Genomic DNA, 22347 nt, shown 5'->3' with positions numbered 1-22347 from the left:
ACCACTAGATAATCAGCTTGCTTTGCTTTTTGCTAACACTGACCCACTGAAAATAGGTATTATTTATTATTTTGTTGTTGCTAATCCTCACCCGAGGATATTTTTTCCATTGCTTTTTAAAGAGAGTGAAAGGGAGGGAGTGAGCGGAAGACAGAGAGAAAGAAAAACACTGATGTGAGAGAAACACATTGACTGGTTGCCTCCTGTATGTGCCCCGATCAGGGCTGGGGATCAACCTGCAACCCAGATACCTGCACTTGACCAGTAATCGAACCCAAGACCCTTTGACACACGGGCTAACACTCGAACCACTGAGCAACACTAGCCAGGGCAAAAATAGGGATTTTGATTGCGGAAGAGGTGGGTGGATTTATAAATTGTTTTGGCAATTAACGTAGGGAAACAAGGCTGAAAAGAAAAAACTGAGTAAAAAAAACTAACTTTCCTCAATTCTACCCTTTTGCCTACCGTTTAGATCACAGCAAATGCTGGCCCTGGCTGGGTAGCTCAGTTGGTTAGAGCGTTGTCCCAATACACCAAGGTTGCGGGTTCAATCCCCGTTCAGGACACATACCAGAAGCAACCATTGGGTAAGTGGAACAACAAATTAATGTTTCTCTCTCTTTCTCTCTCCTCCCCTTCCTCTTTCTCTCTTAAATCAATAAAAAATAAAATAAATAAAATAAATCACAGCACATGCCAAGCTAAAAAATAAACTAGTTAATTTGCATGTCAAGGCATAAAGCATACCTTCAATCAGTGTTTCCCAAACTATAGTCATCTGTGGATTACCTGAATAAATTTGCCATTTCTGCACATAATATGTAATATTCCACGACTTTTGTTTTAACCAGGAAAGTATCATTGTCTTAACCATATTAATGGTATCAATACAATCATTAAGTGATGCTTTGGAAACTGATTAGCATACCATGTGAGGTACTATAAGTAAAGACAAGATTCTTATCAGACTGTGCTCAGTATTATCTATGTAGGTTGATACAACATCTCTGCTTGGTGTTCCTATGAGAATTTGGATCCAGACACTATTCTCATTAGGAATCAGGCTGAAGTGTCAAAATGCTGCCCTGGTGGCTGGGGGAAAAGGAGCATGGCTGTGTATTTGAGAGCGGGAAAAAAGACAATTGTTAAGCAGCAGTGTTCACATTTGTATTGCGTGTTATAAAACATATGTGGTCAACATCTGTTACTTTCATTTGCAAATGGCAGAGTTGGGAAGCAAAAAACCTGTACCTGATCTTTTAATCATGACTATCTGTCACCAAATTACTCACATCCAGGCTTCTGCAGATCTGGAATTTTCTTTCCACCAGATAGGAGTACGTAGTGCAAATTCAGCTGGTAACATTAAAAAAAAAATCAGCATAGTCAAGCTGTCTTAGTCTTTAAGATTTCTGGACTTCGTCCTTGGAGGAGATCAGGATCTTCCCAAGGCCTGGGTCCTCGAATATTCTTCCAGTCATCAAAAGCAGAATCCTTTATTTTCTATAGAGCCACAAAAATTAAAGTATATATATTAGTGTAGGGGTCCTGTGGCTTTCATTAGGACATCAATGAGCAAGTGAAAAGAATCCAAACGGCCCTCACTTATAATTTTAGTAAATAAATCACTGCATATCAAGCATAACAACTGAAGTGACATATTTCTTAGGATTAGGAATTTTTCTTGCTTGCTATCAATGTAAATGCCCATCTTTTTCCCTATCACAATAAAACGATTAAAATAAAATTTTTAAAATGTACATGCATTGTTTTTGAGAGCACAGAGAAAGGGAAGAAGCTAGGAAAACAGAAGTCCAACTCCAAAGGCTGACCCAGCAGAATAATGACCAGCATGCATTAGCAGGAGTGACAGTAGTAAGTGAGAGGAAAAGAACAAAGGTGGAGACCCCGAAGGCTGCTAGAAGGACAAAAACAGACTAAGATGATTTGTCCTGCACCTGAGAAGTGAGCATGGGCTCAAGAATGAAAAGACATTCCCCAGAGCTGCCATGAGCAAAGCCCATTCGGGTAATAAAAACTACTTAGCTACAGTTGGATCACTGTACCTTCCGTCAGTGTGAAATGTCTCCCAGGCATAAGAATAAAGGTAGGATAAAAGGGAAAAACATGAGTGTTTCTTCACCCTTCCAACAGTAACTTCCATTCATCTGCTTTCACTGTTCTAGACTAACTGAGTGAATTAAATAGAAAAAGAGGCTCAGAGAACACAGGATAGCTTATATCCAAAGACAGGGAATAAAAGAAGTTTACCTTGACACTTGGATACTGAGCTTTACTCTTTTACTAATGAGCTGTATAACCTTGGGCGAGTAACTGAAGCCATCTGGGCACTAATTCCCTCATAAGTAATAATAAAAAGGCTGGAACAAATGGTCTACGTGGTTTCTTCAGGTACCAAACTCTACGGTTTCTAAAAGAACTAAAATCCACTCTGAGACAAACCCTCCACAGCATCACTACTGACACAGTACTCATATATTGAGAAGTAGCAAGTTATAGGTTTGAACAAAATAATGGGGAAGTAGTGAATGAAATCATTCTCTAAATTCACTTATAATTTTACCAGGAGTTTATATTGAATATATATGGATGAACAAAATTTTATTAATTTAATGTGCAAGAAAAAAGTAAATTATTTTCAAGTATAGTTATGAAATCATCCAAAATTATAAAAAGGTTTTAAAAAAAGAATAATAGCCTTCACCCAGATAACATAAGACACACATGCTCAAGAGAATTTAAGAATAATTATTGGATGGGATACAAAGTTGGCAGAACAACTTCATGTAAAAGTGCTCCAGTCTTCAGAGATCTTTGGTGAATAAAAGATTCTCTGTAGAATTCTGCAAAACATGCAGTCGTTGAAGACTAGGCTGTATGAGCCCTAGGTGGGCGAGACCACCTAAGGCTCACTAGTTAACAGCCAACTGCTATAGAACTGATTGTGGAACAGAGTCAAGAAGTGCTGAGGAAAAGCAGTGTCAGTACTGGATTTTCAGCAGTTGTCACAGTGGACTTAATACCTAGTTGCTTCCTTCACAGCCAGCTGAGACACCAAAAAGCTGCTCTTTAGGAATAAGAATGATGTCAAGAGAAAGACCTACTTAAGACTCATCCAACAAAGCTTAAAACTAAGTAAGCTCTGACAAGATCCTTTGGGGAGACAATTTGAACAATGAGACCTACAAAACGGGGTTTAGGAAGCACCAAAGCCTTTCCACAGTTCCTCCCTTATAAAGCACAAAACCAAGTTCAAAATAATCAGCCAATAATTGAACTGCCTGCTAAAAGTTCAAATCTCTTCAATGTATTATTCACAATGTCCACCTTTCAATAAAAAATGACCAAACACACAAAGAAACAGAAAAATACAGGGGTAGGTTTACATAATACAAATAAATACAATAATAAATAAATAATAATAGAAGAAACTGTTTCATGTACACTGTACTTGCAGCTGTCAACCGACTTTTGCCCACCCCTGTATAATTCATAGGTAAAAAATAGAGAGAGACATCGTCCTCCCTCATCACATTCTATGATACAATGTGTAATTTATTAAACTCTCTGATTTATGCTAATCAAATGGGTAGGAAATGACACCTCATTATAATTTTAACTAACATTCCCATTATAAGTTGAGCATCTCTTCAAGTTTAAGAAAGATATTTATTTCCCTTCCTCTGAACTCTTTACAATGCTTCGCCCATGTTCCTACTGACCAACTGAATGGCTGAACTTTTCCATTTTGATTTGTAGATGTTCTTCATATTTCAATGAATTCATCATAATAAAGATAAATATTTTTAGGATTCCTCACTTAACTACTGACTTTATATGCTTTTTTTTTTTTATTTTTAGGCTGAACTTCTGAATTTTTAATTATGAACTCACCAATCTTTACTTTTAAAGCTTCTGGGTTTGGTATCACATTATTTTATTTTATTTTATTATTTTATTTTATTATTATTTTATTTTATTTTTTATTTTATATTTTATTTTATTTTATTTATTTTTTAAAAATATATCTTTATTGATTTCAGAGAGAGGAAAGGAGAGGGAGAGAGAGAGACAGAAACATCAATGATTAGAGAGTCATTGATCGAGCCCACACATCAGGCATGTGCCCTGACCGGGAATCAAACCCCAGTCGCCTGGATCCCAGGTCGACGCTCAACCGCTGGGCCACGCCTGGTCGGGCGGTATCACATTATTTTAAATAGGCTTTTTTGACACGAGACCACAAAGAAGAATGTTCATTTTTTTCCTCCTCGGACTTTTAGCATTTTGGGTTTTTATTTGTAAATTCTTGATCCATCTAAAACTTATTCATTTATAGTATATGAAATATACATCCATCTTTGTTTTCTTTTCAAATGACTACATAGTTGTCCCAATACCATATAGTTAAGGTAAATGTTTTTTCTGCACTGTTAATCATTGAAGTTTACCTTAAGGCAGACAGAACCAGTCACTGACAGGGAGGATTGTTACAAAAGAAAGACTATATTAACATACTGTACCTCATACTCTGATTCCAGTGACATTTTATTCATTTTCAGTCTTTTTTCTAACTCAGGATCAATCTGTAAAACAGAAAGAGGACCTATACATTATTTAAGTCTGTAGGATTTAATTTTCAATTTAAAGTTATATAAGGGATGGCTAGGTTGGTATGGTAGATGACAAACACATGGCAAAATCTCCATCATCCATCACCCATCCATCCATCGAATCGCATAATGATAACTGATGTAGTACTACCACCACCACTACTACTAACAGCAGCTAATGTTTACTGAGGACTTGTTATGTACCAGGCATTTTGACATATAAATACCTCTTTTATCCTCATAAAAACCTAAGGTAAGTATTAGTAGTATGATCACAACTAAGGAAAGTAGGACACAGGGAGTTTGAATAATTTGTCAAAGAGGCAGAACTTTGCTCTGAACCTTGGCCCTCTGCCTGCATGCTATTCACCGCCACCCTAAATTATGTTATTACACAAAAATGTTATGCTAATAAATAGAATGCTGCTCTTGAAAACAAAAAAGAGCACCTTCCATGTACCGAAAACAAAGAAGTATCTACGAAAAAATTAGACAGGATTCCACGGTGGTGCCGTATTACCTGTGCATGGCAAAGTCTTTAGGAAAGAAGAATGTGATTGCTGAAATTAATAAACCAACAACAACAAAATCCAAATTAAATTAAATGGGATAGCTGAATAGTGACTGAACACAGCAACCAAATTAGTGCACTAGAAATACAACCTGAGGATTTCACTAGAATGATGCACAAAGAGATGGGATGAATGAAAGGTGTATTATGAAAGCTAGATCCAAAAGTTCCAACATGTCTATTAGGGGTTTCAGAAACAGAGAGTGAAAAGAATGGAATAAGGGCAATAAATAATTAATCAGTAATTAAAAAGAAATGAATCCTTAGACTGAAAGAACACAATAAAAAATACCCACAACAAAACAAAAAAAGCCCATCTTAAGTAATAGCAAAACTTTAGAATATTAAGGATAAAAAGAAAATCTCAAAAGAAAAATAAGATGAAAAGACAGATTACTTACCAAAGGGATGAGAATTAGAAAAAAAACCTCAATTTTAAATGCTAAAATAAAATGAAACTATTCTTCAATGTTGATTATGGAGAGATTATTCTGAACCTCAGTTTTACTTTTACTATATTCTTATTTCTTCCTCCTTGGCTTCTACTTGATTGAGGTTTTCTCTATCGCTGTTTTGAGTGGTAGAAATACATAAACACATATCAATAATTCCAGTAAATATTGAATTTCATCTATTAAATATTTTTCTGACTGAAATTTTTAGAAATCCAGCTATATACTATACTATTTATGAGAAATGTACTTAAAAAATAAAAGCACAAGGTTGAAGACAGAAGGTTACAAAAATGATACAACACAAAAAATACTAGTGGGGGTGGATATTCAATACATAGCTATATATATAGTTTATATATACATAAAATATATAAAATATTTTTATACTTTTGTACATAAATTATATATACACATACACTTATATATATTTTAATCCTCACCTGAGGAGTGAGGATATTTTTTTCCATTGATTTTAGAGTGGAAGGGAAGGTGGGAGGGGGACAGAGCGAGAAATGACGATGTGACAGAGACACATGGACTGGATGCTTCCCACACGCACCCCAACCAGTGGCGGGGACTGCAACTCAGGTACCTGCCCTTGACAAGAATCAAACCCTTGATCCTCTGAAGGACAGGTTGATGCTCTAAGCACTGAGCAACGCCAGCCAGGGACATACCAATATTTTTTTTAACTTACCTTTATTGTTGTATTACAAATGTCCCCTTTTTCCCCCATTGACCCCTTCCACCCTGTACCCCTCCCTCCAGGCCTTCAACCCCACTACTGTCTGTGTCCATGGGTTATACACATAAAGTCTAATGTTAATCTCTCACCACCCACCCCTGCCTTCCCTCTGAGATTCTTCAGTCTTCCATGCTTCTATGTCTCTGGATCTACTTTATTCATCAGTTTATTTTGTTCATTAGATTTCACATGAGTAAGATCATGTGACACTTGTCCTTCTCTGACTGGCTTATTTCCTTTAGCATGATATTCTCCAAGTCTCACCATGCTGTCTCTAAGGGTAAGGGATCCTTCTTTTTTACGGCTGCATAGTATTTCATTATGTAAATGTCCGAGAAGATGCTTGATATAATTTCAATCTTCTTGAACTTGTAGAGACTTGTTTCGTGTCCTAACATGTAGTCTATCTTTGAGATGTCCCGTGTGCACTGAGGAGAATGCCTATTCTGCAGCTCTGAAGTGGAATGTTCTGTAAATGTCAATTAAATCCATCTAATCTAGTGTGTCATTTAGAGTCACTGTTTCCTTGTTGATTTTTTTGCCTGGAAGATCTATCCAGTGAAGTCAGTGGGGTGTTAAAGTCCCCTACTATGACTGTACTGCTGTCAACCTCTCCTTTAAAGTCCTCCAGAAGGTTTTTTGGGTTTTCTTCCAGCCTGTTGTGAGCCTTTTGTTCCAAGGTGGGTCTCTTGTAGACAGCACATATTTAGGTCTTGTTTTCTTATCCATTCAGCTATCCTATGTCTTTTGATTAGGACATTTAACCCATTTATATTTAAGATTATTATTGATAGGTACTTATCTGTTGCCATTTTATTTCTTTAGGCCTATGTTTCTCATTCTCTCTATTCCAACTTCTTATTACAGCAGTCCCTTTAACATTTCCTGCAGTGCTGGTTTGCTGGTGATCTACTCCTTTAGCCTTTCTTTGTCTGGAAAGCTCTTTATTTCACCATCTATTTTGAATGATAGCCTTGCTGGATAGAATAGTCTTGGATTCAGATCATTGTTTTGCATTACCTTCAATACTTCATGCCATTCCCTTCTGGCCTGTAGGCTTTCTGATGAGAAATCGTCTGACAGCCTTAGGGGAGCTCCTTTGTATGTAACAGATTGCTTTTCTCTTGCTCCCTTTAATATTCTCTCTTTGTCCTGAATTTTTGGCATTTTAATTATGATGTGTGTTGGCTTGGGCCTCTTTGGGTTCTTCTTGCTTGGGACTCTCTGTGCCTGCTGAACTTGTGTGACTTTTTCCTTGACCAGGTTAGGGAAGTTTTCTGCCACTAGTTCTTCAAACAGGTTCTCTAACCCTTGCTTACTTACTTTTGACCTCTTCTGGCACTTCTACGATGCAGATATTGTTGCGTTTAATGCTGTCCCACAGCTCCCTTAAACTGTAGTCCTGTTTTTTAATTGTTTTTTCTTTTGGGTTCTCTAATTGAGTGATTCTTTCTACCGTCTTCTAATTTGCTGATTCAATCCTCAGCTTCCCCTAATCTGCTGTTCATTCCTTCCAATGTTTTCTTTATTTCTATGTCATTCTTAATTTCCTTCATAGTTTCTATATCTTTTTTCATGTAATTGAGTATCTTTATGATCAGTATTCTGAACTCTGTATCTGATAGATTGCTTATCTCCATTTCATTTGGCTCTTTTTCTGGAGACTTATTCTTTCATTTGGGGCTTGTATTTTGTCTCCCCATTTTGGCTGCCTGTTTGGATTTGTTTCTATGGATTAGGTAGATCTGCTAGGACTCCCAGGCTTTGGGATGGTCTCTGGTGTAGGCCAATGTCAGATGCTCTTTGTGACTGGCCTTGAGTACCCTGCTTGAAGTTTCCCACACTTCACAGCTTCTTGTTCCTTCTGCTGGGGATGAGTGTGTTTGGACAGGACCAAGATGGGTACCAAGGTCTGCTTTTCCAAGCCCTGGGTCCAGAAGGAAATCAGGGAGACACCCAAAGTACCCAGAGGCTGTTATTCAGTTTCTTAATGAGCCTCAGGCTGTAGAAACTACATAGGGTGGGGCCAGAGGTTTTCCAGCAGGGTGGGGTAACTGCTTCCCCCCCAGGCAGAAGCTGCTTGGAAGGTAAATTTCTGCCTGAGAAAGAAGTCCTCTGCCTTATGGGGGAATGACTCAGCACCGGAATCCAGATGGCTGCCCTCTGAGCTCTACTCCCCCAACCAGCCCCCCTGGATTCTCCTCACACTGCTCTAGTCCACTCTGCCTCTGCCAGAGCCCAAGGTGAGTGGCTGCACACAAAAGTTTGTGTGTTGGCCCTTTAAGAGGATGCCTGCATTTCCAGCCACCTCTCCCTGGCACACAGAAACCCTGCTGCTTTTCATAGCCAGATGTTATGTGGGTACCTTTCTCAGTCCTGGTGCTCTGGGCTGGGAACCCAGTTTGGGGTTAGGCCCCAGAGTTCTCAGTGGGAACCCCCCACAGCTGAGATATCCCTCTGAACCTTCAGCTGCTGCCTGTGGGAGCCCGGCCAGCCCTCTCGCACCTCCACACTTCCTACCAGTCTCTATGTGGTCTCCACTTTTCATCCTTGATTATGACGATGCTCCCCAGCTAGTCTTCAGTTGCAGTTGGTTATTCAGGGCGGTTTTTCTGGATTTTAGTTGAAATTCCAGTTTGGTCCTGGGAGAGCTTCAGTGTAGCTTCCACTCAATCTGCTGCCATCTTGGATCTCTCCATAGCAATATTTTTAATGGACAAAAGTTTCAAGGAAAACAGCATCAAAAAGGAACATTTTATATTCATAAATGGAACAAATTTTCAAGATGATGTTAGAATTATAAAATATTACATGACTACATCGCTTTGAAATTTACACAGCAAAATATATAAAAATATAAGTAATACACAAAACATATTAGAGGAGCTTAATATATCTTTCCGAGAAAGTAACAGATCAAGTAAATTATAAACACGTATGACTTTTGAAGATATGAGTAAAATAATTACGTTCTTTCTAATAGGTCTATACAGAATTTTGAGCCCAGCAAATTTAGATTGCCATCATCCCCTCAAATGTACACATTAACCTGGAATAATTGCCCCGACTCCCCAAACATCCTTCTTTACCTGAAGATGGTATTTAAGGAGATGGCTTGGAACATTTTGGGGGAGCGTTTTACTAAGTTTTTCTGGGTATCTCCCATGTATATAGGAGGTATACATATTATTAAACTTCTGTTTGTTTTTCTCTTGTTAACCTGTCTTTTATTACAGGCAGAATCTCAGCCAAGAACCTAGCAGGGTAAAGGGAAAATTATATCTCCTCCCCTACAGTTGATTGAATCACTCTGAAAAATACTTTGGAAATTACATACATACCCTACAACCTTTAGTTGTACTTGTGCAACAAAAGAAATAGACAAGAATGTTCAGAACAGCATTACTTTCAGTAGGCAAACTGCGAATCAACCCAAATGTCTGTCAATGGTAAAATGGATAAATAAAAAATGGTAACACTTAGTGGAATACCATATAGCAATGAAAGAATCACGGGGTCAGCAAGTATGGCCCAAATCTAGTGTAAAAATTCATGAAAAGAAACCTGATTTCAAATCAAGTTGGGAGGAACTCTCATGATCTACGTTGATCATGAAGCCCAACAGGAACAACTCTTTGTTTATAATAGCTCTCCCAGCTTCCTCTTCTCCCAATCTCAGGTTCTTTTTTGCATATTTTGTAGTATGCTCTGTTTTGGTTATTTAACTCCCTAATCCAGCTGTACGTGTCCTTCCATCTGTCATTAAAATAACAATCATTTAGCTTTCTTTTTTGGTGATGTCTGGATCATACTGGCATTGGTACTGTAATTTTTCTCATTTCTATTATCTGAATCTTAGGAAACCTGGTCACTATACTTGTAATGTTAAAAATTAAACCAGCACTAATTCCTTGCAAAGTACAACAGACAAAGCCAAAAAAACACACACACACACCAAAAAAAAAAAACTGGTAATGCTCAGGATTACAACACACTTAACTGCACACTTATATCGTATTACTTGGCGTGAAGCAACAATGGATGATATATTATTGTGAATCCATGGCTGTCAGCATTAAGAATCAGGAGATAAAAGAGCAATGGCCACTAAGGCAGGAAGAGAAACTATGTCATATCTATTTCATACTGAAATTGAAAGCTACTGCTTTCAGTTTATTTTCTTAGCCCATTTCATGGTTTCTATTTTTTCTTTTCCAATTAAAAAAATGTATTCTTAATTATAGTTCACACACACAGTATATTAGTTTCTGCTCTACAACATAGCGATTCAACATTTACATACCTTACAAATCGATCACCACAATAAGTCCAGTAACCATCTGTCACCATATATAGTTATTACAATATTATTAGGATCTCATGGCTGGGTGGGCCAGGGTATTCTAAAATTCTAGAAAACTCTGTTCCTTATACTTTGCATCACATCCCTGTGTCGTCTCATGGTTTCTATACTTCCTTTTCAACCTTCTACACACATGACTGAAAAGCAGGAAATTTTGTGTCCTGGGAAGCTGGACTTTCAGTCCTAAAATCAGAATAGTTCCAGGCAAACTAAGATGGTTGGTTACCCTGAATCAATGCCACCTTTCTCTACCCATGTCAAAACTTCTCAACTCAACTTATCCTCTCTTGCTTCTTCTCAATCAAATTTGTCCTCTTAACCCCACTTTTGACCCCCTCTTGAATTCAACCTCAGCAATCTCGCTCTCTTGACTCCCCCTTGATCTCAACTTCTCAAACCTTGTAACACCTGTCAACCTCAACCAATCTTATCCTTAGTCCCTCTCAAATTTAGTTCACCTCATCCTCTCTACCCTGTTTGAGCACAACCTCACTCAATGACTCGACTTTATCTCAGTTTAACTTCTCAACTTCAAACAACCTAGTCTTCTAAATCTCAGGTCCTGCTCTCTGATCCTTCTCACCTGAACTGTCCTCTCAGCCTCCTTCCACAGACCTTGACCAACCATACCTCTCAACCTTACTCTCTTGACTTCAATCAACCTCTTTCTCTCAACTTTACCTAATTTTGTTTTCTTTACTTTAACCCCATCTTCTAGATCCCCCGTTATCCCAATCTCCTTCATTCTCTCTCCTTAACTTACCACCACCATTTATCCAATCCTCAAAACCAAACATCAAGTCATCGGAGATTTATTCATATTTTTATATTATGTATATCACATTAATCATCAAATACTATGTTTGCTGCTAAACTTTTTTCTGGAACCCATTTATTTCTCACTATCTTCATTGCACATTTTATTTCAGATTCCATTATTGTTCATCTATACTACTGTCAAAGCATCTGAATAGGTCTCTTTGCCTCCAGTTAAAACAATCTCTTCCTTACTATCTTGCTCCCCAAACACCATCCACCCTGTACTATGCTGCCAAAGAGATATTTCTAAAATGAAAATCTGACCATATACTTAATACTCCCTCTGTTATAGAATATTAATCATTTCCCCCATTTAGCTCTTACTCGTTCTTAAAGCCTGAATTCAAAGGTTGACACCTCTAGCAAACCTTCCAAATACCCCATTCCCAAGTCTAATCTGTATGCCTCTATTTGAAGTTCTAGTAATGTTTTATGCAAAATTCTAATATAGCATTTTCCTGGGCACTGTTATATGTTTGGGTACATGTTCACATTTAGATGTCTTCCAGCTGCAATTATGCCATAAGCTTTGTAAGAATCAGTTTCTTAAATCTTTATCTGTAGGATCTAATACATGATAAACATATGACAACTATTCAATTATTTTTCAAATATATACGTGTTATCCTACTTCCAAAGGTCAGATTATTACAACTTTCATCTTAAAGCAAAACGGAAAAGAATTCCTCAATAAAATAATTGGGATGTGCCCTGGCCCGAGTTCCCAAGTGGTTAGAGCACTGGCCCACACACCAAAGGGTCTCGGGTTCAACTCCCAGTCAAGGGCATGTACCTGCGTTGCGGGTTCACTCCCTGGCCCTGGTTGAGGCAGGTGTGGGAGGTAACCAATCCACGTGTCTCTCTCATATCGATGCTTCTCTCTCTCTCCCTTCATCCCTCCCTCCCTTCCAGTCTCTCTGAAAAGCAATGGAAAAAATATCCTCAGGTGAGGATTAACAACAACAAAAATTGGGATGCTAACAGATCTTTTAACTCAATTGATAATTGCCCTATTCCCTTATAGAAACCATTGTACCATATTCTTTTAAAATGTAATATTCATTCTAATGCCTATTGTCTTTGAGACTAGCTGGAGTTGGTGTTTCTCTTAAACCATAAAATTAACTGAGCAAATTGAATAGGCCTTTGATACTCTTTACTTTAGCACCCATGTTACTGAGGTCTGCTAACGAAATTTATCTATTACTCGGAGAAAAACAAATATCAGATGTGTGCCACACACAAAAACTACCTACTTCTCAATCAACCAGAATTCTTGTGTAACACTTGACTTGAATTTGACAGTAATTGGGTAATCACTGAGGGTGGGAATACTAGCTCTACCCTCAGTAGTCATATGACCTTAGGCAAGTTACTTAAGCTCTCTGGGCTTCAGTGTCCTCACCTATAAAATAAAGACAACCATATAGATATGAACCAGTACAGTCTTCCACAAAGGGATACTTATAAAAAGATAAGTATAACTATTTATAATGAAAAATAATTTTTCTTTCTTTTACTATAAGTTACTAAAGATGCACTACAATATAATTCATAAAATTACTGGTATTCATGTGAAATAGCTAATTTAAAACTGAAGTAATAAAACGGAGTGAAATTGTTGTCCCATGTTCTTTAGTCCCTTCTAAATCCTAAAAGCAACTACATCAGAGCACATGTTGTGGCAAAAAAGCTAACAATATTGGAAATTTTCTAGTGAATAGGAGAAAAATTACTAAACTCTTCACATTTCCTGATTCATTTCCATGTGATCATTAGTGTTGTTATAAAGAGTAAGAAAGAGCCCAATCATCATATATCAGTCCTGAAAGGCTAGACAAGACTCAGACTGCTTAGTATGCTGAGTATACACATCTCCTAAACCGGAACATACATATACACAGACACATGTCAAACTCCAATTACAGTTCTTACTTTAATCTTCACAGCATCATAACGGATTTGTGAAAACTCACGAAGACCAAAAGAACCTCCAACAATCAACAGCTGAAACAAAGAAAGGAAACAATTAAACAAAACAGAAGGGCAGAATTCAGTCTACTGATAGATTACTAATCTAAATGCCCCAACAGCGATAGATTATACAAAATCTTATAGATTATTTTTCCTGGTTAATTACCATTCACCTTTCAGAACAGGTGCTTTATATACTGTCACTGGGAAACATTTTAGCACATTACCAAATACCAAAATCAGTACTCCACACTTGTACCTGACCTTATGGTTTAAGTATCATCACAAGCATTTTATTAGTTCATCCTTACAAAAGACATGTGAGCTAAAGAAAAAATCCATTTAATAGATGACTTGTCCATGATCACAATGGATAACGCCAGGAATAAAATTCTGGCCTTGTTTCTTCAAGACCAGAATTCTTTCAATTTTATATTTTACAAAATAAGCCAATGGAAGAGCATTTTTCTCCACTTCCTTAGCAAGTGATAAAAGAATCTCATGGAATATGCCATATCCCTCAGTATATGGTCAATCTTAAAAGAGCCCTCGAATTGTCATTGTTGCTTTATCATCCCATCAATAATCTAATGGGCTTTAATTCTTAATCCTAAAGCTGCAAAAGTCTAACACTTGGAAAAACATTAAGTTTAATCCCTATCTTCCTTTCTATATCAATATATTAATATTACCAATTAAAGAAATACAATGCCCTAGCCGGTTTGGCTCAGTGGTTAGAGTGTCAGCCCTAGGACTGAAGGGTCCTGGGCTCTATCCCTGCCCTGGTCAGGGCAGGTGCAGGAGGCAACCAATTGATGTGTCTCTCTCACATGAATGTTTCTTTCTCTATTTCTGTCTCCTTTCCACTCTCTCTGAAAAGCAATGGAACAAATATCCTCAGGTGAGGATAAAAAAAAAAAATACAAAAAGACATAAAACATCATGAAATATAAAAATTTATCATTTTGAAGTTGGAATATCAAAAAAACCTTGAGACTACAAATTTCAAAACCCAATAAACCTGACCACATAAAAATGTAAAACATCTATCCCAACAAATACATGAAATTAAAACAACATAAATCAAAATACAACAAATCAGGTACATATCTGTGATTTATAAGCAGCTAATATTTGCAATGTTAATATGTAAGAATTCCTTGTAAAATGAAATAATTTTTGTCTCTTAGTTTCAATGCAAAGACACACCCCTGGTTTTCCTAACTCCTTCTCAGTTTCCCTCTATTTATTCCTCACCTTTCCAAGTTTCATACCTCTTCTACCTATTCACAACCAACACTGAGTCCCTAGGTGAAGTCTTCCAGTTCCATGGATTTAAATGTAGCCTCTATAACCTAACAGCCTCCAAGTGTACATTTTCAACAGGAAATAGCCCCCTGAACTAAAGATCTGCCTTCCTACTGGGCATCTCCACTTAAAAGTCTAGCAAGAATATACAAATTAACATTTTTTAAAAAAGCCTTCTGATTTTTACCCCAACACTCTTTCTACCCCAACCTGCCCCTAATCACTAACTAGTTCACATCCCGGAAAATGTCGATTACTTTCATCCAATTGCTCAAGCCAACTTCTTTAGTCATCTTTAGCTCCTCTCATTCCTATCTCACATCTAACCCATTCCGGAGTTGTCACCTCTACTTTTCAAAATATTTCTTGAATCTGACAATTTCTGACCATATCGTTTCCTAATACTGTAGTCCAGGCCACTATCATCTCTTTCCTGGAGCACTGTCATCACGGTACCCACATGTTACTTGGGGGGGGGGGGGTCTGGTCTTTGTCCTGGGTTCCTGGGAGGGAGCTGCTAACTCGGAATTTCCTGAGTGCTTTAAAAATATAAACATCGACCTTTCGAGGGCCGCTACGATGTGGCAGGCGCCGCGCTAAACACTCAATTCACAAGGTTTTACTTAACAACAACCCTGGAAGAATTAAGCCAGTTCACAAACTAGGAAGCTGAAACATGGAGATGCCCGCAACCGTACAGTTACATTAAGCAAATCCGTCTAGTTCCAGAGACCCGGGCCACCGCCAAGCTGTAGAGGCGCGGGGCGGGGTGTTTAGTGATCATTCAGGTTTGGAGTAAAATCTGGTTCCTGCGTCGCTCTCGGAAGCACCACGGAAGGTAGGAGGAGGGGCCTCGAGATCCCACTACCCGGAGAAGACTAGAAATAGGGCTGCCTGAAAGCTCCCAACCTACCCCAGCCCCTTCCTAGCCCGGGCATCAGTTCCCCGCCTCTCGAGCTACAGGTACCCCGCGGTCTCCATCCGGCCAAACTTGAGGTCCCACCCCTTCCGCAATCCCGCCCCCACACTTTTTCTCCAGCACTCACCAGCATGGGGACCCCGTAGCGAAGGGTCTTGCTCTTGCGCAAGGCGCGCGTCGTCGCGCGTGTAAACATGACAGAACTCTCCGACCCGCCCGCGCACCCGGCCAAGCAGGCCCCGCGCGGCCCCCCAAGTCTCAGCGGCCCAGGCCCCCACCCAGACCAGGACGTCCTAGGCGCGTCCCCTTCCCTCAGCCTCCGGCCGCTCGTCCGCTCCGGCCAGGCCTCCGCCAGGCAAAAGCAATCGAGTCATCGTAACACACTCGCGCGGCCGCCCGGAAACCGAGCGTCAGAAGTTTGGTTCCGCAGGCCGGCTTGCTACAGGGACTTAGGGGTTTCAGTCGCCTTGGTGCTCGTCCTCCAGCCGTCTGGTGACCGGTACCGCCCACGCTCTGGGTCTTGACCGGCGTCTTCTTAAGACAGTGCCTAGGACGTAGCCGCTCGATAAAGTCAGCTAAAGAAAAAATAAAGTTGGAGATAGTTTCTATAGCTATTTAAATGGCGGATGGGGCCCGGCCGGGCGTGGCTCAGTGGTTAAGCGTCGACCTGGGATCCAGGCGATGAGGGTTCGATTCCCGGTCAGAGCACATGCTCGGGTTGTGGGCTGCAGCCGATCAGTGACACTCTAATCATTGATGTTTCTCTCTCTCTCTCTCTCCCCCTCCCTTCCTCTCTCTGAAAGCAATAAAGATGTATTTAAATAAATAAGTAAATAAATAAATGTGGGATGGGAAGTTGACCAGCTTAATAGAGATTTTGAGAAATAAATCGCCACAAAAGATTAGGCTGAATGGTAATCAGTATAGTATCTTGCTAATCACTGAACCTTTAATGCTAATGCTTTTACTATGAAATAGCCTATACTCTTCATTTATGAATGTCAGTTCCTCACTCATTCAAACTATGTAGCACATCTTTATGTGGATCATTAGAAGGCTCCAGGAACACAAAGATGAAAAGAGGTGATCCCTGCCTTAAAGATGCTGGCAGTCTAATGGGCACACAAGTGAACATGGGTCTAACTGCTGTGAGAGCTCAGGAAACAGCCCCCATGTGCCATTTACCAGGGCGAGTCAGAGAAAGCCTCACCTACCAAGAACTACATAGTCACTCCAACTTTCTCAGCAAGGAATTTGAGGCCCTTTGTGATATGACTTTGGCCTGCCTTTTCTGCCACTTTTCCTCATCCGCTCCATACTCCATTCTGGAGGAGATAGCCTTCCCTGTGTATTTCAAGAACTTCCATTCCCACACAGTGCAGCTTCAGGAACACCAGGTTCTTGAATCCTCCCTACTCCACAGGCAATGTCAATTACTCCCTGCTTGGGCGGTCCAGTAGCCTTTGACTAATATACATCACCGAGCATCATCACTGTAGTTTTAGTATATAAAGTCATTGTCGCGCTGCATAACATGTAAGCAAAATGAAAACAGCACAGTGGGAAGGATACTTCAGTTTGAATTTGAAACTTGGGGTTTTCCTTTTGCTTCTGGACTGAGGAAATGAGTCAAACCTGCCAACCACCATCACCACCCCCAAAAGCATCACCTAAACTGAATCAAGAGAGATTTTGGAGTATAAAAGGAAGACTGCTAATTCCTTTCCTCACTCCTATTTCTCCAACCTTTCCTCCAGTCTCTCCAAGGAAGAAACACCTTGCAAATCTGAAACAGTAAGAAAGGTGGGAGGACGTAACCTGAGAAGTTTGGGAGTGCTGGGAGAAAATTCTGTATATTTATGGGGGAGTCTGGAGCATTTGTAGAATGCAGGAGAGTTTAGGATTGAAACGATGGGCTTATAAACAGGGTCGTTATGGTTTATAAATAAGGTCTCCTTTAATGTTGTGATTCTTTTGTACTTTATTTTGGATTGTTTGACTTACGCTTTTTGTTGTGTCTTTGTTTAATCTGTGTGCAGAGAAGGAACCATACAGGGCCGTAGGGTTTATTAGAGAATGTATTGTGACATATGCTAGATTTGTGTTTGGGATTGTTTCTCTCCTCATTCATCTCCTTTGATATTTCAGAACTCCGACAGCATCCAGGTTAGTTAAGTGTATTATTTTTCCCCTTTCCCTCAGATCATAGATTCCAAGGGCACTATTCTAAAAGTCTAGACCCTTTTCTATCTTTTAACTACAAAAACATCACCATACTGGATCCAACTTCAATAAAGCTTTTGTACTCAGCTAGAGATTAACAATGGATTAAATAATACACATATACTCTAGGTAATACTATAGCTAATCATCTGTCACTCCTTCCAGATGAAGCATGTATTCAATTTAAGTGAATACATGTCTTCACCCTCTCATTTGTTCAATCGTTCTAATAAGCATTTATTGAGAACCTTGAGATGACCCTGAAAATGCAACTAAATTGTAAGAACTACAAGTATGCTGGAAAATTGTCAGGAGACAAATTTGGGGTCAATGAGGAATTTAAGCACCAATTGAATATTATTATATAGGTGGGAAACTCTATTGTCTATGTTTAGTGCCCACCTGAAGTATCACTACTTGTATACATCAGTTTCTTTTTTTAAATATATTTTTATTGATTTCAGAGAGAGGAACAGAGAGGTAGAAACATCAATGTTGAGAGTCATTGATCAGTTGCCTCCTGCACACCGCCCACTGAAGATCGAGCCTGAAACCCGGGCATGTGCCCTGACTGGGAATCAAACCTCGATCTCCTGGATCCTAGGTCGATGCTCAACTCCTGAGCCACACCTGCCAGGCTACCTCAGTTTCTTTATCATCATTTTTTTACAGTTCTCAAAAAACAACAAAAAACCCACACACAAAATAGCTCATCAGTATGGCCTCTACTATCTTCTCTGAAATATGACTCAAATCCCATCTGTGCATTTCCAATGTAATAAACAATCAAAATGTTTACTCAGCCATTATAACTGTCACACTTCCAAGTGGGAAGATATGAAAATTTACATGCAGGAAACAAGGCATCTCCACCACCCAATCCAGTCCCTCAGGACTGGTTATGTTCTTGATCTCTAGGTACATTATCCTCCAGTATCTGTTCTACCATCACTTAACTCATGCAGATACATGAGAGTTATCAAAATCACCACTCTTGAGGACTTTAGCACTGAGGTCAGGCTTTAGAACTATGGCCAGATCTAATGGCTTATGGTATGAAAAGATTAGTTACTTCATGAATCTTTGTATGATTCCATAATTGACATCTAATATCTAATTTGATTCACTCAAAAACTTTATAAAGTTTGAAAGAGCATGAGTGCATATTCATTTTGCAGGTGAGCACATTGAGGCTCAGAAAGATTAAGAGGCTTGCACAAGGTCCTACTTTGTAAAGTAGTACAAATGCCCCAACTGGTACTAAACTTCCTATAGCATTTGACAACAGTATCTCCTTCTTAAATGCCCTCCTCCTGTGACTTCCAAGGATGCTTGGCTCTCATGGCTCCTCTCCAGCTTCAGGACTTCTTTTTATCTCCTTCAGCTTTGTAGACTGCAAACTGGAGTCTTCGGCCCTTTTCCACCTTTGTTCTGCCCCAGGGACTCTCAAACTATAGTGTGCACAGAATCCCCTGGAGAGCTTGTTAAAACACAGATTGCTGGGCCTCATCCCTGGTTTCTAATTCAGTACGTCTGGAATGGGACCTGAATATCGGTTTTTCTAACGGGTTTCCAGGCACTGCTGCTGCTGGTAGTCTGAGGACTACACTGTGAGAACCACTGCTCTATTCTCTTTCCCTAGGTAAACTTAACTTTCACCTTGGCTTCAAAGGTATCACAGTGTGGATGACTTCTGGTACATTTCCAGTAGCCTCCATGGTTCTTGTACACCTCACAGTCAACCTGCCATGAAGATTTATTCCTTCTTCCCTTCCTCCCTCCCTCTCTGCCTTCCTCCCTTCCTTCTCTCTGTTCTAATTTCTATGGCTGGAACTAGAGGGGTTAAGAGTTGGCTACTCGGTTTCCAGTTCAGTCCAAGATTAAACCAGTTAAAATTAAGTCCTTGACGTTATTCAGCTACGGAATCAAGTGTTTCTCCTTTAACACACATTTCTCTTAAGATAGCGATCGTTAATTAACATTCTAGTTTTAGAATTATTTGTGTATTGTCGTATTACTTTTTATGGAATATAAGCTATGGGATGAATGGGGCCACGTCTAATACGTTTCCGTCCTTCATGACTTCCTTTGTAGTTCTAAACCACAATCCACAGTTTTTGGAAAAACAAAGAAAGTGGCAACAGGGAAGGTAGCAAGAGCATCCCATATCATGCCTTACCAAAGAAGAATCTGTTTTACACTTTGGAGAAAATCAAAGCTAACTCTTCCGTACAGATTAATGAAGCCAAAAACATTCACAGTTAATTGTATTGTTTTGAAGTGCACTGTTACCTAGATTGCAATGAATTTCATCAGGTAGAGCAAATCAGGAAAACTCTAACCTTCCAATTGCCTGGGGACTAAAGCCCATCTGAAAGCATTCTAAATATTGTCAAGGTAACTAGGGTTCCCTTTTGGGGTAGGTGGGTGTGTGTTTTTGTGATGTACGTCAATGGTGACAAGAGATTTTATCTATTGAGATTTATGTATGAAAAAAACTTTGCAGAAAAACATATTTAGAAATGTAAAGGCAAATGTTTGACTCTTGAGCAAGTAACATGTGTTTTTATCTCAAGATAAACTCTGAAAAGGAGACCGTTAACAAATGGCCTGTCTGCACGTGTGTTTTGTTTTGTTTTGTTTTGTTTTGTTTTGTTTTGTTTTGTTTTGTTTTGTTTTGTTTTGTTTTGTTTTAAGGGCTTGAGTAACACTGTTGTCCACCACTGGTTAAAAAAATGTCAAATATCATTGTACATATAAAGTTTTGTATAAGTCAAAACACAGTTCATCCTTCAATAGATGATTGGATAAAGAGGTGATATAAATATATATATGCGCACACACACATATATATACATATATACATGCACACACACACATTGGAATACTACTCAGCCATAAAAACAATGAAATATTGCCATTTGCAACTACATGGATAAATCATGAGGGTATTGTGCTAAGTGAAATACATGGAAAAGGACAGGAACCATATGATTTCAATCATATGAGGGATATAAAACAAAAAGCATCAAGTGAACAAACAAACAAAAAAGCAGACTCACAGATACAGGCAATGGAATGGTGGTTAACAGAGGGGAGGAGGGTGCGGGGAGGGTGAAGAAGGTAAAGGGGATCAAATATATGGTGATGGAAGGAGACTAGACTTCAGGTGGTGAGCACACAATAGAGCACATGGATGTTGTATCATAAAGTTGTACACTTGAAATTTACATAGTGGTATTAACCAGTGTTATCCCAATAAATTTAATTTTTTAAAAATCCACACTGCACATCCAGTAAAACTAGAACTTGACACCTCAAAAGTCAATCTACTTCCAAAAGTAAGCCCTTCAAAATCATTTTTAATTAAAAATTTATAAATTTATAATTTAATTTAATAAATTAAAAATTAAAAATATTTTCCCGTTTTATTGAGATATGACTGACATAAAACTTTATGTAAGATTAATGTGTACAACATAATGTTTTGATATATGTATATATTGCAAAATGATTATCACAATTAATTTAGCTAATATCCATCACCTCACATAGTTATAAATATTTTTTCTTTGTAATGAGAACTTTTAAGGCCTACTATAATGGTATTAGTAGCACTATTTTGAATAACCCCCAAATCAAGAAGGATATAAAAATAAAAATTATAGCCCAGCCGGTGTGGCCCAGTGGTTGAGTGTTGACCCGTGAGACAAGAGGCCACTGGTTCGATTCCCGGTCAGGGAACACGCCCAGGTTGCGGGCTCAATCCCTAGTAGGGGGCTTGGAGGAGATAGCTGACTAGTGATGGTTCTCTCTCATCGATGTTTCCATCTCTCTATCCCTCTCCCTTCCTCTCTCTGTAAAAATCAATAAAAACATATTAAAAAATAGAAATTAGAAGTTATTTGGCAATTAATAAAAAAGAAAAAACTTTCTGTGAAATCCTATGATGACAGAAAATAAGCATCCAACTTATAAAAAAGAAAACAACGGCCCCCAAAAGAACCCAAAGAAAGTATAAAAAGAGAATTAGTCAAAATGAAAGCTAAAATAAAATAAATGGAAGACAAACAAAACCAGAATAATTGATTAATGTAAAACCAAAAACTAGTATTAGAAAAAATCAGTATATTAAGAAGAAAAATTAAATCTGTTAGGGATGATACAGAAAATAAAAAAACATAAGAAAGTAAAAAGGATCATATGAAAATTTGAAGTTCTAGTCTATGAACAGCTAGATACTTTAATAGTTTTGTGATAAAACATAAATGATCATTTAAAAGTCAAACAACAGTTAATAAGGAAATTGGAAATTTACCATTAAGAAGGGCTA

General features: G+C 38.6%; 1 protein-coding gene across 2 annotated transcripts; it reads right to left on the bottom strand.

Moving 5' to 3' along the window:
* Positions 1 to 1156: 1156 nt before the first annotated feature.
* LOC107536250 (cytochrome c oxidase assembly protein COX16 homolog, mitochondrial) lies at positions 1157 to 16036 on the bottom strand. 2 transcript variants are annotated; one of them, XM_016211903.2, is made up of 4 exons: positions 15919 to 16036; positions 13526 to 13597; positions 4548 to 4610; positions 1157 to 1506 (listed from the first exon to the last, which is right to left on the bottom strand). In XM_016211903.2, the coding sequence occupies exons 1-4, from the start codon at positions 15985 to 15987 to the stop codon at positions 1390 to 1392; spliced, it is 321 nt and encodes a 106-aa protein (XP_016067389.1). In that variant the 5' UTR covers positions 15988 to 16036; the 3' UTR covers positions 1157 to 1389. The 2 variants fall into 2 exon arrangements, with proteins under 2 accessions (XP_016067389.1, XP_016067390.1); XM_016211904.2 differs by lacking the exon at positions 15919 to 16036 and adding an exon at positions 14822 to 14851.
* Between the last annotated feature and the right edge of the window lie 6311 nt (positions 16037 to 22347).

Source organism: Miniopterus natalensis, chromosome 1, assembly GCF_054644295.1.
Source record: "Miniopterus natalensis isolate mMinNat1 chromosome 1, mMinNat1.hap1, whole genome shotgun sequence".
NCBI lineage: Eukaryota > Metazoa > Chordata > Mammalia > Chiroptera > Miniopteridae > Miniopterus > Miniopterus natalensis.
Note: the sequence above shows the minus strand (reverse complement) of the source record. Positions and strands in the feature narration are given on the sequence as shown.

What these genes read in the sequence shown, in the direction of transcription:
- LOC107536250 (XM_016211903.2), bottom strand. Translation starts at nt 15,987, where the DNA reads ATGTTTACACGCGCGACGACGCGCGCCTTGCGCAAGAGCAAGACCCTT. An exon ending in GCTACGGGGTCCCCATGCTG is followed by an intron (nt 13,598 to 15,918) that starts GTGAGTGCTGGA and finishes TCTTTGTTTCAG; the next exon opens with CTGTTGATTGTTGGAGGTTC. An exon ending in CACTGGAATCAGAGTATGAG is followed by an intron (nt 1,507 to 4,547) that starts GTACAGTATGTT and finishes GTGGCTCTATAG; the next exon opens with AAAATAAAGGATTCTGCTTT.